This window comes from Triturus cristatus, chromosome 4_1, assembly GCF_964204655.1.
Source record: "Triturus cristatus chromosome 4_1, aTriCri1.1, whole genome shotgun sequence".
Classification (NCBI taxonomy): domain Eukaryota; kingdom Metazoa; phylum Chordata; class Amphibia; order Caudata; family Salamandridae; genus Triturus; species Triturus cristatus.
This window is the reverse complement of record NC_140585.1, coordinates 224,249,225-224,266,356: the sequence shown is the minus strand read 5'-3', so window position 1 is coordinate 224,266,356 and position 17,132 is coordinate 224,249,225. Positions and strand designations below refer to the sequence as shown.

At 43.5% G+C, this 17,132-nt stretch overlaps 1 protein-coding gene across 1 annotated transcript in view; it reads left to right on the top strand.

The window, feature by feature from the left end:
- Positions 1-17,132, top strand: part of KDM7A (lysine demethylase 7A) — a 316,134-nt gene that overhangs the window by 154,975 nt on the left and 144,027 nt on the right. Inside the window, exons 3-5 of the mRNA XM_085651905.1 lie at positions 5,865-5,982; positions 7,522-7,682; positions 12,973-13,114. Of these exons, the coding sequence (XP_085508031.1) occupies positions 5,865-5,982; positions 7,522-7,682; positions 12,973-13,114 (421 nt within the window). The remainder of the gene's footprint in view (positions 1-5,864; positions 5,983-7,521; positions 7,683-12,972; positions 13,115-17,132) is intronic.

Sequence of the window (17,132 nt, the reverse complement as noted above, 5' to 3'; positions counted from 1 at the left end):
GTAAATGGCTGGATGGATGAGTGAATGGATGGATGGGTAGAAGAGTGGATGGATGAGTGTACAGATGGATAGGGTGAAAGGGTGGATGGATGGATGGATAGTGGATGGATGAGTGAAAGGATGGGTGAAGGGATGGATGAGTGAAATGATAGTTGGAAGGATACATGATGGATAGGTTTGCAAATGGTTGAATAGGTTTGGATATGGCTGGGCTTACGTATATACTATTGTGCAAACTCCTCTGATGTGTCTGTAAAACTTACCTATTGTCCTGAAGTTTTGTCCTGAATTTTGACCTCCTGTCCTGAATTTGTGTCCTGAATTTTGAACCATTGTCCTGAATTTTTACACTCACCGTCCTGAATTTGCACCAATGCCAGTTGGTCACCCTAATTTGTATGTTGTGTCTCTCCAGTTTGAACGGCACGGATCTGGGATTCCCTCCAGGCACAGTGTGTTGTTGTCGTTTTGTGTCGTTTGGAAGTGAAATCTTATTCGTTGGCTCAGCCGAGAGCACAGATCGTGGGCGGAGACGGTTCGGGTCCTTGGATTATGAGTGTAGGACGTGCTCGCCCCAGCAGTGTTTTTATATGTGCTGATCACCAACACCAACTTTAAAACTTCTAGTTTGCCATTCGATGGTTCTTGGCCGACTTAGAGGGGCCGTCTCTTCCAAAGACCTTTCTGCTGTGTCAGTGTCTGTCACGTGCCTCCGGCAGGTAATCCATCATTATAGATAATTAGCTGTCGCCCTAAACTCATGCGGGTTTCAGAACAAAAGCAGCGCCTGCTAATCCGCGTCAGACTGGTGTGGGGCTGCCGAACCGCCGCATACTGTGTGTGCATAATGACCTATAAACAGCGCGGCTGAACTGCTCGTCTCTTGGTGGAGCAGTAAGGGCCGCGCCAACGTATACAGAGGCTGCAGATGGTCGTCTTGAAATGCCAATTAATACAGTAAACTGTGAACGGCACGTTTATAGGAGGCAGTGCCATTCGGAAAAGGGGGGTGGGGGCTTGTCAGCTAGCATGGCACCGACAGACGCGTGATGGGGTGTGAACCTTGGTCCACCATGCCTTATTCCGTCACCCATGAGACCTCTCTGCGTGCGGTAAGAAGGGTCCATGCCAGCCTGCTGGCATCCGACTGTGTACTGCTAGGTTGTGCCGGGGTGTGTCCACCCTGGCCCCGGGTACTGTTTTCATGAAGCAGGGTGTCCCAGCGCCTATCTTGCAGCTCGCTTGAAGGTTGGCGAGCCGCCCTCCACTGTTTCGTGTGATGTATATTCATGTTGTTTCCACGGAAAAAACCCGGCTAGTGGCGCCATCTGTGACGTCGGACGTCGAAGTCAAGTCAATGCTCTGAGATGCAGCTTAACTCTTAAGGTCACTCCTTACCACGTTGTCCTTGATTCAAAGTCATTATATTGTTGCCAAATTTTACATGCGTTCCTGAAGTTATTTTGTGAGTTTTAACTCTTGATAATAAAAATTGGCCTTTATTTTCCTTTTGACGTTGTTAAAACATTGCCCCCACCTTCATGCCCCCCCCCCCTCCCCACAATAAATCAGTTTGTGAAATCCAAGCGCGCAAGTGAGGGGAGAAGTGTGGGCAACGGAAGTCATTGCCGGTTGTCTGTTTAAAGTCTCATTTAGACCCCACATTGCTTCGCTCGTTATGGTAGCGCCCTAGCAGGCTCCGAACACTCTTATGTGCACAAACCTGTTGTCTACCTGCATTTACCTACATGTTGGCCTCCTGAATACCTCCTCACGGAGGTCGGGCCTTTTCACTAACCGATAACTGAAACATGTGGCTGCATCCAGTTTGTCTTATTAGGTTCATGATTCCTCCCGCTCCCCCCATAGATTCTTGGGTGGTACGCATATCCGAGGATGCCAGTACCCAGGGGATGCCATCATTGTAAGGTGCAGCTTATCTGATTGAGGACGACCTCCTGCCTGTAGGCTCGCGCTGCCTGTGCTTTTCCTGCATTGCCTGGTGGCTTTGGAGCAGTCCTCCTTTCACAAGCAAGCAAGGTTTGAAACCAGTATATAAGATGAAGGGCTATCCGCGTGGACTAGGCCTATCACTTGAGTTATTAAGAGGACCTTATTGTTAGAAAAGAAGGTAGCAAGATCACTGTACTGTTCATCTTGGGTTTCTAAGGAAAAAGCTTGCAATAACAATAGCAAGTTTTAGAAACGACTGAAGAAATTAAGATTCTGCGGTTCTCTCGCCGGATCAGGTTTTTTCCTTTCAGCTTTTGTAGAATTTGCTATGGTATCTGCTGGGTTCCTGCTTCAAGGGCTGTTTCAGCAGAGTAGTTTCTTGAACCTTTCTATGGCAGAGGAGGATACATACATACATACATACATACATACATTTCCCGAAAGAATGTTTGTTGCATGATGTTTAATTTGTGCAGGTCGGTTAAGTGGTTTAGTGCCTGCTCTGCCCTGGTTTGAATCTTGCAGTGGGTTAAATGGAGATGTAACAAGAAAGAGGTACAGTGCCAGACAGGCATTTGTAAGTTTGAAAGAGTATTTTGAAGTTAATGGCCGCAAGGGAAAGTCTATTCAGTTGTCTCTAACCATGTGCTAACAGTTCCTTTTAATGGCATGTGGCCACCATGCCTACTCTTTGAAGTCTGTACAGCATAAGAGTGACTGCTGTTGGTCACGGTATTGTCATAGACCTGCCTAGCTGTCGTGAAATAGGCATCAGTATTTTTTCTTGGAGATTGAAAATGTTTGATGATGGAAACTGGCATATAAAGCACTGGTGTAAGTCAAACAGGCTTGATGGATAATTGTGGTGATAATGGAAGCGTTGGAGGGCAGTCAGAGAAAGGAGATCGGTTTTTCATTTTAGTTTTGGAAGATGTTGCCTATCCCAACAGGATTGTCTGGATGAGCTGCTCAGGCATATCTGCATTCACTGTAAGAAGAGAAGCAAGAGAAGAGTCCTTGAAAAAGATCTGGTTTCACCAACATGGGCGAGAAAAGTATAGTACTCCCATTTGTCGGAGATGTCCATACAGCTGCATCGAGCATTGCATTGTGCCCTGATTTGTTGATGGCGATAGACTGCCAAATCTTCCATCCAAATCTTCAGTCCCTCATTCTGGCTTTTCGCCTCATGACATTTTAAAACATGGTAACTTTCATTTACCGTCAGAATGAATGAGTATTCTTTAATAATCACACTGTCCAGCTATGCTAACATGCTATGCAGCAAAGTAGAAACAATTTGTACATTATTTTGAATGAACATCTGTACATCCACTTACTGCAAACCCATCACCCATAGTGTTATCCTTATTACCTTAAGGAAGCCTGTCTAGCCTCCACTTCTGTTCAAGTTAACTTATTTGTAGATCAAACACTTTATCTCAGTTTGGAATAGAACTGTCACTAAAGACTTTCTAGAAAGATTAAAGGGATATTCCACCATGAGCACCTCAGATGCCTACTTGGGATTTTAATATTCTATTGAAAAGATTTATGGGCCACCTTTTTGATCCCTATACTCCGCTCACTACTGACAATCAAGGTGGCATGTTTCCAAAGGTTGTTTAAAGTACGTTTGTCTGTATCGTACATTATTTCAACACATGTATACTTTTTTCTTGCATCTAGCCATCTTTCTCCAATTGTTTACTACCTTTTGAGGGGATCTTGTAGTAGATGCACATACTTCGGATGCAAGCACTTGTTCATGCCATCCCACAATTATGTGAGGGTCTAGCCCTTCGCATGCTTTGCTATCTTTCTGTATTATGCTGCAGGGTTCGTAGACAAGTGATGCCTGATGATGGCCAGGGGGTCCTTCAGGATAACACTGTGCTGCAAAATCTGATAGTCAAGTCGTTTATGCAACAGTGTAGACTACCAGTGCCTCTGCAGCCCCTCTTCTCTAACTTTTTAAGTTGTAAGGTATATTTTAGCTTCCTCTAAATTTTCTTAGCTCGGTATCCTTTGTTTGGCTTCTTCCCAGTAATTGTTCTTCACTTATTTTGTAAATCCATATTGATAATGTTCTGACCAGTGCCCCCCCCTTAATTCTTCCAAAATAGTCTTACTATGTTTAGTAGACCCCATTAACTCCAACAATCTCGGCAACAGCCGCGTATGTTGGTTTTTTACTTTCCCGTTTTCCCCTGGTCCTCTGCTTTGCAATGTTTACGTCTTATGTAGATTGCCCCAGTATTGCTTATGCATTGGTGCTCACTATCTCAGGCTCCGTATCTTGGATGCCGCTTCGATTTTTCATTGATTCTATTAGCTGGAAGGGGTAGAGCTATTTGAAGGGGTGAGAATCTCCGGACTAATAGGTCTGTTCCTTTTCTTCTCATCTACCATTGGTTAGAAGTTTCTATGAACATATTCTTTAAGCATTCATTCTTAGGATCAGCAAAGAAATAGTTTCCTGCCAATCCAAATCATTTTTGTTTGGTAGCATCAGAAAATAATCCGCCCAAGATCTGCAGAGGGCAGGCAGTTTCCCAGTTTTAGTAACCTAGTTCTTTTAGGACAAGCATCAGCATTGTGGACCGGCTGTGCCCATTAAAAAATGGCCTTAAAGGAGCAGGGAAGGTTGCGTGCCTGTACTTTTAAGCTAATGTGAAGGAAGCCTTTCATAACCAAACTAGTTTTTGCCATGCTTATATACGCTCCCCTCCTTGGATCCTGGGCTGGCTTTTTGCTACTTTTTTTCAGTTGTTAATGCTGCTATTTATTTTTCTATGATCCCAAGCAGAGCAAATACATTTGGATCATGAACTCTTTAGTGGTAGGTTCTCCCCAAGTTTCTTCCAGTGTGTCACTCTCACCCACTAGCCGTATTGAGTAATCGCATCAACATGATTACTGAGATGTCTCTGCTCTTCTAGGCTCTAGATTCGAGAAGAGCAGATTCTTTCTCCCCTTTCCTGTTCCCCAGCCCTTGTGACCCTTCCTATACCGAATCTCCTTACGTGCCCCTCTCCGGTTTCTCAATTATTGTGATCCTCCAGCTGCTATTTTGCCAGTGTTCCATGAGAGTGGCTTACTCTGCTCCCCCCCCCCCTCCCAGAAGATTCGGAGCATCTTAAGCAACTGCACATTCAGTTTTATGTGTTTGAGATCTTGCAGACATCTCCTGCCAGATCATTTGAGTAAGAGGATCAGGGACTGCAAACTGAACAAATTATGTGAACTAAATTTCTGCATCAAGAAAAAGCAAATGCTGCTACTTACTTTAACACATTTTGTAGCATTATTTCTTCACAATTGTAATTTTTACTCATGTTAGCTTTTCCTGGGAAAATGTTAAGCCTCCTTAGTACTAGTTTAACACCCTGATAAAATGAGCAACAGCAAGGTGACCACTCAGCCTTTGTATAGGGCCTTCCACTGCACAGCAACATGTGTTGAAGCAATTTTAGTAACGTTTGAGCTAGAACTTTTTTGTTGCTAAAATCTGCAGATAATGCAGCAAATATATTTGTGGCAAATCCATAATTATGTGTAAAACGCTGCGGCAGCACGATCACATAATTCCAGTGGCCTTGAATATAATCCTGGCCCCTTACACTTCACACTTGGTGCTTCCAAGTCATCAGTGCACAAGGTAAGGCCCAGCCAGCATTTTAAATACCTCTATTTCAGTAGATAGGATAGCACTTCTTTCGGTGGCTGTCCCGTGTAATAATACTACTATATGAGTGTATGTAGCAATCTTAAGTGCTGCTTCTACTAGGAGGATTTTATGACTATATTGCAAATGTGGAACACTACTTAAATTAATCTGTCAATACCCTAAAGCTTGCCACACCGGGCTCTGCTCTATCTGATAAATTCTCATTTACCTCCTTTTCCAGTGAAGAAGCGGAGAAACTGGCACAGACATGACTACTCAGAAGCAGATGATGGTACTAAACCAGTCCAGGCAGGGACACGGACGTTTGTCGAACAGCTCCAAGCTCGCTCCTTCCCAAGGTATGTATTGAATGAGGGCAGGTTTTCTATCAGGTTTTGGTATGATTGCACTTTGAAACCAATTAGCAGTATTTATTTGATCAGTTAGTCTTTTTGTACGAGGCTGCATTTTCTTAATAAGCCTGGTATGGCCAGATCAAGTTTATGTAAGCTGTTTTATAATAGTTTGCGAAAATTTGGTCAAATGTGTAGTGTTTTGCTTGCTGAAAAGACACTTGGGGTAGGCATGAAACCTATGATAGACAAAAGGGATTTTCCAGTGCATGTGCAAGGTGTCCTTGACATTATGTACACAGCGTCCTATCAAATGTAACCAAAGTGAGTAGCTGTGCAGCAAAGCTTACAGATATGAACTATGCTTTGCAGTCCTTCGGTAAATGAATTTAGATGTCTCTTTCCTGACCTGAGGGAGTAGGAGGTGGATGGTACAAGCGCAAGGCGCTCTATATTGGTATGCACAGTTTGCCAGGTAGTAGCGTTTGTTTAGAAATCTATTCTAGATTCAGATGCTTTGCACATTGACACCTTCTAATGGCTGGGTCTGGAAGTAATTTGTGTTTAGATTGTTGTACAGATTTGGAAGCAGGCACATATGACTTTATTGGCACAAGTAAATGCAGGGCGCATGGTCAAACAAAGGATCTATGATGTAAAATTTGCCGGGGGAGGGTTAGGTCTTTGCAAGAGGTGATGGCCACTTGTAACTGTTAGACATACACAACTTGTAACAGTATATTGAAATCAGTCCAGTTCACATGACATTGATCACCGTTCCACCCAAGCACTTAGGGTTCAAAGCTATTATTGTAGAAGATGTGTTGCATTTATGCATACAGGAAGACTGTTAGAATCGTTCAGAATTAAATAACATAAGAATATATATTGACATTGTTCATAAAGATGGACCACAAAATCAGAAATTCTGGGTCTACGTTCACTTCATGTGGTGAGACATGGGCTTAACTGGGTGATACTGCTACTTGGTCAAGAAATTGTTGATTCCTGTTTGAAGATGTAAAGAGAGGCTAGCTTCTTTGCTCTTGATGTGTCTAACGCGCTGCACTTGGTCAAGTCATTCATTCAAGCATAGTGTTGGAGTATGGCGATTGTCTGGTTGTTCCAGTTGTCCCAACTGTCCTGGAGCGTTGTAGATTTTAGATTCTTTATCTTAGCCCTTCTAGTAGTACCGTTGTCTTGGGACAAATTGGTTAAGGGGCTAGGTTTAGTTCAGTGTAATCATGGAGTTTGGACTCCACTTTCCACTGGCACATCTTTTCCGACCCTGAGATAATCTGAGAGGTTGTCACTCTTACCATGCGAGTAACAAAAATAGTCCATTCATGGAAATAGTCAATGGTAAGCATCTCTAAATTGCTTCCCAGATACACCTGGCTACTGTATTGTGTAGATCTTTAACATTTCATGAACTTAGCAGCTGGCCAAAAATTTGTCACAATGAGTGGTAATCCTTGTTCCTCTCCAGAATGAAGTTTTGGTTCTCATAATTAAATCTTAATCTTTTCTACATTGTGTTTTCAGCGCTGATGAGATTGTTCAAAAGATGCATGGAGGGCAGATCACCCAGAGGCATCTAGAAAAGCATGGCTTCAGTGCTCCCATCATGGTGCCTAGACTTGATGACTTGGGGCTGAGACTCCCACCATCTACGTTCTCTGTCCTGGATGTGGAGCACTACGTAGGTGAGTACATCACTTGAAGTTCAACCTGAGCAGGATTTGGATTACAAGGTGGACATTTGTTTTATTTGCTATTGTCACTCTTAGAAAAATACATGTACTCCTTGATAATTATACTCGATAAAAAAAAGAATGGTCCTTCCCTGCCAGATTTTCTTTGCGCTGAAAGATTTTCTATCTGAGGTCAGAAGAGAGCCTTGTGTGTACTGGCTAGAGCATTTACCACCCTTTTCAGTAATTTGCAAGTGGCTCAGAAACACTATTGCAGTCCTACTAGAGCTAAATTATGGCAGCACCTCCATAGACCAATACTCCACTAAAGAAGCATTTGTCAGATACAGCTAAGAAAACCTTTCTGTTCGATGCATGTGAGCTGTAGATCACATGCTTTGCATTCTCCTGCCATCTAGTGTTGGGTCCAGATGTTTGCAAATTTTTTTCTTCGAAGAAGTCTTACCAGTCACAAACGAGGTAGGTGACTCATCCTTTCGGTGATATTGCACATGGGCATCGACTTCATTGTTAGATTGTATTTTTCCCCCATTGGGTTCGGAAGTGTATTGCTGCACGGTTCGAAACAGTTTGCCGGGTACCCCTCGGTGCGCAATCCACTCTACCCTGGACAGTATTGTTTTCGTACGCGTATCCCACTTCTCCGCATATCGGATTGGTCCACAAAACGTATAATTCGATTGGAAAACTCGTGGAAGGCCATCGGCCTCACCTTGTCAGTCCACCTCGCAATCGATGGAACTGACTCCATTCAAATTCTGCCCTCTGTGCCACACGAAGTATCCGTGCACAGACTTGCACGAAGTGTGCAACTTCTGCTCATCTCCGTAGTACAACGAACAGAGCTGCGATGCGTGCAAATCTTTCCATTAGAAGAAAACGCTCCGCGATCGTGGAGCTCAATGTCATGACCTGCAGAGCCAAAACATTGAGTCCACAGCAGCCATCTTTGGAGATGGTTCCGAGTAGGAAGATTACGACACGCAAGGGGCCGAAGAAGAACAGGAAGAATATGTATCCTTTTCAGAATCTTACTCTGACATGGAAGAACACGAGCCGCAAGGTCAGCGTATCGTGAGTTCTGAACACCCCTTGCCGCAAATACCTATTCAGCCAAAGCAAAAGGCTCCGGTTCCACCTCTGCATGCGGGCTAGTCTGCACCAAGAAGATGTTTCCAACTCCTCGCCTTCCGGCTCAAGGCACCGAAACACGCACCAAAGCCTTCCGACTCTGGATCGAGTCGGCCAAAGTCTGCTACTGAGCGGAAACCTTTGGGCTCAAAACCGAAAACTGATACGGAGCATAAACCTTCGACTCCAAAACTGGCTTCTGAACTTTAACCTTCGGCACCGAAAATTAATCTGATACCGGCACTGAAAATTTCTGGTCTTAAATAGAAAGATGCTCATCTGCAGCAGCAAGACCGCTGTTTCGACGTCCCACCCCCGAAATCGGACACCAACCAGAAAGTACTCTAAATTAATCTTCAGACAGGACAGCTTTCAACCAAATTGCTTCAGAAACGTAAACCAGAGTCAAAGGACACTTGTCATATTCCTTTGAAGAGGAAACATGTTGGTACTAACCCATCTCCACCTCCTCCATCATCTCCTTCCCCACAGTTGCATCACTTACTAATTGCACCAACTAACTCTCCTCAACAACCTGATGATGAAGATGATGGGAATGGTGAGGATGATCCTTTACCAGCAGGTCCCTGGAAGACTACAACACTGACTCACCCACAGATAATGACCCAGACCTTTACCTTACAAAGCCTTCCCCACCTGACGACAATGTAGGGTACATGGAATTACTATCTAGAGCTGCAGAGTATCATGAGGTACAATTACATAAAGAATCCCCAGAAGAGAACTTTCTAGCTCACAAAGGTCCACTCACTCTCTCCTTATGCTCAAAGGCATGATGAGACATGCAGACGATCTATTCGAAGAACCTGTTCGTGCTCGCGTTCTCAACCCCAGAATAGACAAAGTACAAGCCTGCCCCATAAGATCCAGCTTTTAATAAAGGGCAGTTTCAACTGGACCCTTTAGTAGTCTCTAATGCCCGGGCCTGTTCACAAACTTCAGGGGACTTGTACAGCAGGGCGATTTTATGTCTACTCTAGACTTAAGACCTATATTTCCACATTCCAATTCATCCCGCTCAACACAAATACCTCAGATTCATGATAGAAGGTCATCATTACCAATTCAAACTACTCCCGTTTGGAGTCACCACTACTCCCAGGGTATTTACCAAATGCCTGGCAGTAGTCGCAGTACATCTAAGAAGACAACACATCCATATCTTCCCATACCTGGCCGACTGGCTCATCAAAGCCAGCAATTACCCAATGTGTCTCCAACACATACAAACCACTATTCACTTGCTTCACCAGCTATGGTTTACAGTAAATGCGTTAGTCTCATCTACAGCCTTCCAACACACTAAATTATCTGGAAGCCACAATAGACGCTCAGAAAGCTCTAGCCTCTCCAAACGCAGCCAGATTCACAAAATTCAGTCCATTCTCACTCAATTTCAGCCCAACCAGTCATTACCAGCGAAAGTATTGATGCAACTGCTCGGAATTACGGCGTCTTGCATTATAATTGTTACCCACGGAAGACTTCACATGCGTCCCCTTCAAGAATGCTTAGCAAGTCAGTGGAACCAATCGCAGGGTCAGTTGACCAATCTAGTGTTGGTAGATGGCCGCACCCATCGCTCTCTGCAGTGGTGGAACCCACAGAATTTATCCAAAGGGCGGCCCTTTCTCAACCCTGTTCCACAGACAGTGCCAACAGCAGACTCATCGCTCACTGGTCGGGGTGCTCGCCTACAGAGTCGCACAATCCAAGGATTATGGACTCTAAAGTACAGGAGCTAACGTATCAGTCACTTAGAGCTACTAGCACTGTGTTTAGCACTCAAAGCCTTTCAAACTCATCTTATAGGCAAAACTGTCTTGGTCCGCACAGACAACATGACAGCTATGTACTACATACAAAAACGGGGGGGGGGGGGGAGACACAGTCTTCAACTGTCACGCCTAGCACAAGCCATTTGGAAATGGGCCATACATCACAAAATGTATCTCCTAGCAGAACACCTTCCAGGAGTAAACCATCAAATTGTAGGCCTTTTCCGCAGACAGCGACCGAAAATCCACGAGTGGGATCTTCATCCCCAAATTCTTCTCCCCTACTTTCAGGACTGTGGATTTCCTCACATAGACCTGTTCGCCACAGCTCAAAACGCAAAATGCCCAAGCTTTGCCTCCGTTATGCAGCAAAGTGAAAACGTTTTGTTATATATTGTGACAATAACTATCAATTCCTTTGATGCTTCAGTACAAAACATCATCTGTTATCTCTTACACTTGCAGCAATCTGGATTATTTTATACATCAATTCGATTGCATTTAGCAGCAGTATCTGCATACTTACAAAACAGACAACACTTATCTCTATTCAAAGTACCAGTTATTAAACCTTTATGAAAGGACTAAAAATACCAAGCGCTCCACCTGCACCAGTGTGGAACTTGAACATAGTCCTTACAAGGCTAATGGGACCACCTTTGAACCAATGCACAAGTGTCGACTACAATTTCTCTCGAGGAAGGTTGCTTTTCTTATTGAAATCACTTCCCTAAGGAGAGTTGGTGAACTCCAGTCACTAACTATACAAGAGCCTTTCTTTCAACTTCACAAAGACAAGGTTGTTGTTTGAATCAATCCCAAATTTCTTCCAAAAGTGGTTTCTGCTTTTCAAATCAGTCGGTTGAGTTACCCGTGTTCTTTCCTCAAGCTGATTCTGTAGTAGAACAAGCTCTACACACACTTTGTTAGAAGAGCTCTACTATATTATGTAGACAGAACAAAAGATTTTCTTAAGACATAGCAACTTTTTGTTGCATTTTCTCCACCACATGAAGGCAATCCCATTTCTAAATCGGGTATTGCAAGATGGGTTGTTAAATATGCCAATACCCCCTAGAGCGCATTTCACCCGCAAAATAGGGGCTACTATGGCCTTCTTGGGGAATATTCCCTTAGCTGAGACATGTAATGCAGCAACATGGCCTACACCGCACACATTCACTAAACACTATTGTGTAGATGTGTTAGCGAGGCAACAAGCTAATATAGGCCAGGCAGTACTTCAAACACTTTTTCAAAGAACTGCAACATCTACAGGTTAGCCACAGCTTTGGGAGAATACTGCTGTATAGTCTATGCAAAGCATGTGATCTAGAGCTCACATGCCTCGAACGGAAAATGTTACTTACCCAGTAAGCATCTGTTCTTGGCATGTAGAGCTGTAGATTCACATGCGCCCACCCGCCTCCCCGGGTACCTATACCTGTTGCAGTTCTTTCTTATCTTATATACATAAGCATGGACATCTCTATTCTACCTTTACTAACTCCATGCTCACCCTCTGTGGGGAAAAAAATCTAACAATGGAGTCGATGCCCATGTGCACTATCGCCGAAAGGAGGAGTCGCCTACCTTGTGACTGGAATTACTTCTTCGAAGAAAACAACTTTCAAACATCCGGACCTAACACTAGATATCAGCAGTATGAAAAGCATGTGAATCTACATCTCTACATGCCAAGAACAGATACTTACTGGGTAAGTAACATTTTCTTTCTGAGTGTTGTCAACAGGGAGGCTGTGACTTAAAGTTGCATAGAGACCAAAGAGTATTTAATCCTTGGAGGGTTATAGAGTTTTTATGTGCTGAAAAAAGATTTGTACACAGCTACTTGCATATCACAAATTGTCGCCCCAGGAAGCATCTAGGATGGCAGTACTGCTTCATCCACATAGTCTGTTTTCAAAAGTGGTGAAAATGAAACGGACCCAAGGAGCAGTGAATACCTAGTATCTCTAGTGCCTGGACTTTGGCGCTCTCTATTCTTTGAACTCATGCAGGTGTCTTAAAGCAGTTCTTCAAGCTTGATTTCCATCCATGTGCCTTCCTCTCTTCTAGATGGTGCCTGTTGATTTGTTCAGAGGCAGTGAATAAGTAATTTGCAGAAGACTAGTTACTTTTTTTGCTTTGCGTTCTTTGCTTGTCTCAGCCGGCTAGGAGTTTGCAATAGTGAAGTATGATAGTTGGCATCTACAGGGTTTGATTTTTCTATTGCCAAATGAGGACAGTTAAATGATGCGTTCTATGTAATATTAGGGATAGCTTATTTGTGATCTCTGCATTCATGCTCGATGCTGTTTTTAATGTTTGTGTGCTTGGAATTTTTGTAGGTGGTAACAAGGTGATTGATGTCATTGATGTGGCGAGGCAAGCGGACAGCAAGATGAAGCTGCACAACTTCATTGAGTATTTCATGAACCCTGAGCGGCCAAAAGTGTTAAATGTCATCAGTTTGGAGTTCTCGGATACAAAGTAAGTTAGGTGTGAGGTGTTGACCAGGACAGCGCCCGTTTAGTCCGTTTTAAGTGATGCTTTGTGTTAAAGTGAGCCAGCATTGATTGCAGCATTGTGGTCCCTTCTTTCTGGACTGGAGCTTTGTGAAGGTAGGAAAACTGCATACTTGTGCAAGTGTATATTAAGTTTGTTTGGTACCTCTTGCCACTACGCTGTTGCTGGATTGGATTTTTAATGCAATGTTTAGATAGCTGTATTTTATATCATTTGCAATATGGAAAAGCAAATGATGCTACATTATCAAGCTAAGGTCATATTTTAACTTGGGTTGATAGTTAAAGGTTCATTGTTCTATTGTAAATACATGGGTTTTGTGAGTAATAGCACAAAACGTATTCAGCAGTTCCTCTAAAATGTGATTTTCCAGCAACAATTAATTCTCTGTAGAAAAAGACAATCTTATTGGCACTTTTATACCTCCTAGAGTAAAATACTTTGGTAGCACATATGCAGTATTTCAATCCATGGAAAACAAGTGCACACCTTGTAACAACAATGCTCCCTTTTTAATCTGTTTTCTGGTTATGTTTTAACTCATGTCTATAGTTCTTCTTATTCATTGTTCATACCCTTGACTGCCGGACACACACCTTTCATTTAAAAAAGTTATGTAGAACTGTATTGTACATTAACATTTTATGTGCCATTTTGCTACAAGGCACTTTAAAGTTTGAGTAATACGACTTAAGAAAAGGATGTTAAATATTTGGGATTCATACAGGCTCTGAAAGGTTTTTTGAAATAACTACTGTTTTGAGGATGATATGACATGGATTATACCTATTTTGTAACTACCCTGCATTTTTTTTTTTGGTATTGACTACCAAGGTTTGAACTTTTACTGTGACTTGTCTAACAACCCTAAGACTTGTGGTAAATTCATGGTAATTAGACTGATATTACTAACCTCCAGTGTCTGCCTTTGAAGATGATGCTGTTGCTGCACAGCTAGAGTTTGAGGCTCTGGGCATATGCAGGCTGTCCATGTGAGACTGCCTTCTGTGCACAGGGATTGTTACCTGGGGTAGGTTTTATAATGTGGGTGGGATTTCATAGTTAAGTTCTGTAGTGCTTATTGAAGATCTGTAATGCTTACAATGTATGACACATTATAGGGAAATCTGAACTAAGTGCTGTTACATTCCACTTAGGCCTATAGGGCCCAGGAGGTATCAATCTGGGGTGAAACATGCACACAGAGTGTAGATTTACAGTTAATAACATTTCATCCACACTATATATGGCACTTTAAGATTTGTCCATTTCCCTGGCTCTGCTCATAATCTGATTGCAGTACGTTGCCCCCCGCTTCCCAGGTACAAAGGAGGGAGCGCCAGATCTTTGGAACCAGCTTAGGGGTCGCTTGCATTTGAAGTTTTGGTAGGAAGGGATCAGTCAAGTGTGCCATCCAGGGGCACGTAGCTGAGGCTCTTAGTGGAGCACTTTCCATAGACCACTTTAGGTCGCCATATTGGATTGTCCTAGGATGCTTTGGAGGAGGCTTGGGTCAGGGTTGGAAGAGATTATGCGGCATCCTAGTCGGCGATACCTGGCTTCTGCTCAACTCCCAGTTAAAGGCCCCTGCACAAGGGAGAGGCTACTGATAAGACCATGGACATGGAAGTGACGACTGTGAAATACTGCCAAGCTAGGAGAAGCCATTTGATGCCCTGCAAGGATGAACTTTGGGAGGTCATCCAGCTTGCCCCAGGGCTCCAAGGTCAGTGATGCTAACTCCCAGCACGCCCATTCTCCAATCGGCTTCTTAGGAAGGATGATTCCCCTAGACCCTACGTAGATTGTCCCTTGACTCTACTGACGCACAGGTGCACTTCAAGAAGCCAGGAGGCACTGGGTCCTGTGGAGTGTGGAAGGGAGTATTTTATGCTGGCTGGCTGTGGAATACTGAACCATTTAGGATTTCACAATGGGACCTTAATTTCATTTTTTTTGTATGTGTATGCTCTTCTAGCTGATGTCCAGCTGCTTGTTGCCTCTCCTCTTCTGTCTTTAAAGACTGCCATTCTTATTGAGATCATTTCAGTTCCTCGTGTGAATGAACTTTAGGCACTGTCAGTACAATCATACGACACCACAATTTTTTCTTTTGGATGCTTTAACTGCAGATTCCTCACCAGCCTCCCACATCCCCCGTTCTGTGGAGCAGTCTCTTTTTAACATCTAAAAAGATCAGAAGTTGGGAACCTGTACACTGACACTGATGATTCACTCTCTGCATCTGAGGGTTTGGAAATGGTCAACCAATAAACTCACATTAGCGAGCAGGGGGGGGGGGGGGGGGGTTTACTCTGGGGTGGCGGCTGCAGCGTGCAGACTCATGTCGCCTCCTATTGAAGCGCAGCAGCATTGCTGAAAAGTTTTTGGATCATGTCTAATGACTGGAGTTTTCTAAAGGTCATGAATCTGCAGTCAGAGTATCCACCGAAAGAGCGGTATCTAAGTTAAAGAACTTGTTCATCTGGCTTCTTGTCCACTCCCAATCTGAATGACAGTTCAGTTCTTGAAAAGCTTTACACAAAAACTTCATGATTTTTCGTTATTTTTTTGACGATTTTCTTTTTTTTGATAGTCACAAGAATCCTGTAAATAAAGACTTGTTACTTGTTGATTAAATGCATCCCATTTGTACAGTCTTTTGAGTCCTCTGAGCAGGCAAACAGTAACAGAGGGGCCCACAACCGGGAAGGGATATTGAGGATCCCTCGGTGGACTAGCCTGCCTTGACCCTCGAATTTCAGGTGTCTGTGCAGGCAGCTGCATGCATTATGTTGTGGGTTCCTGAGCGAAGCATCTCTCCAAACCCTTCGTCCTTTCCTCCACCGCTTGTGATCATTAGTGGCTCCATTTTTTGGCACTATTCCTCTTCGCCAATACCATGCATTGGTTAATAGATGATACTTGTATCTGTTAGAACCAATGTCACTAATGTTGAAGTGCCAGTTTAGACCTATTGACTATTAGCCGTTCCGTTGCCTAGCCTAGCATATGCCAAATATCCCCGAAAAAATAAAAAAATAAATGGGGCACAACCAGATCCTAGGGTAAAATCGGACTCTGTTCCTCCAAAGTGCAAACAGAGGGGAGCGCAGATCCTCTGGATCTCCATAACCTGGAGGGGCTAAAGTGGATTCGATGGAGGAATATTAGCAGATCAAAGTGCAACTGAGTAGCCTCCACCATTTATCTGGGGCCATCTTTGCTTCTTCCGATTCTTCTTCCTCTAAAACATCAATGTCCCTTTTCCATGCGTCCTTCTATGGTGCCAGTCATTAATCACCTATAGAGGTATAATATTTTGTGTTGCCCCCCTTATCTCTAATTAACAATTTAACTTCAAGTGGGTTAAAGTCTTTCAGATCTGTGATGTTTCTAATATGGGTAGTAATGTGTGACTAATATGTAAATATTGAAAGAACTGGCTTTTGTGCATTTCAACACTGTTTTGTAGTTCCCCATATGTGCAAAAATGTGTTTCCGACATTACATTGTCCAGTTCCGATATCCCTATATGTTACCATTTTTTGAACACTCGGGGGGGAGGGAGGGGGGGGGGGGGGGGGGTGGCACATGACCAAATTTCATGTTTCAATTTACTGTGCTACCGCATAGCTCACAGATTATTTTGCCATTTTTGATCGGTTAATGTTGCAGGTGGGGGGGGGGGGTGGGGGGGGGGGAGGAATTGGTAATCTGGGCATGTTTCCAACTATTAAAATAACTTGTATGGTTATCCCCCCCCCACTCACACCAATCCACTTCCCAGGCCCATTTCTGTGTGGCAGGCGCGTTATCTTATATAGTGTTGCAGCATTCATTATCACAAGTTGTGAGGCACAGTCTTAAGGAGATTTGTAATACTTTGCACGGGTCGTCCCCACTCTATTCGTCATGAAGGTGCAGATCATTGAAGCCAGTCGCACATTTTGAGTTTAGGCCAATATGGTAAGTATAAGTT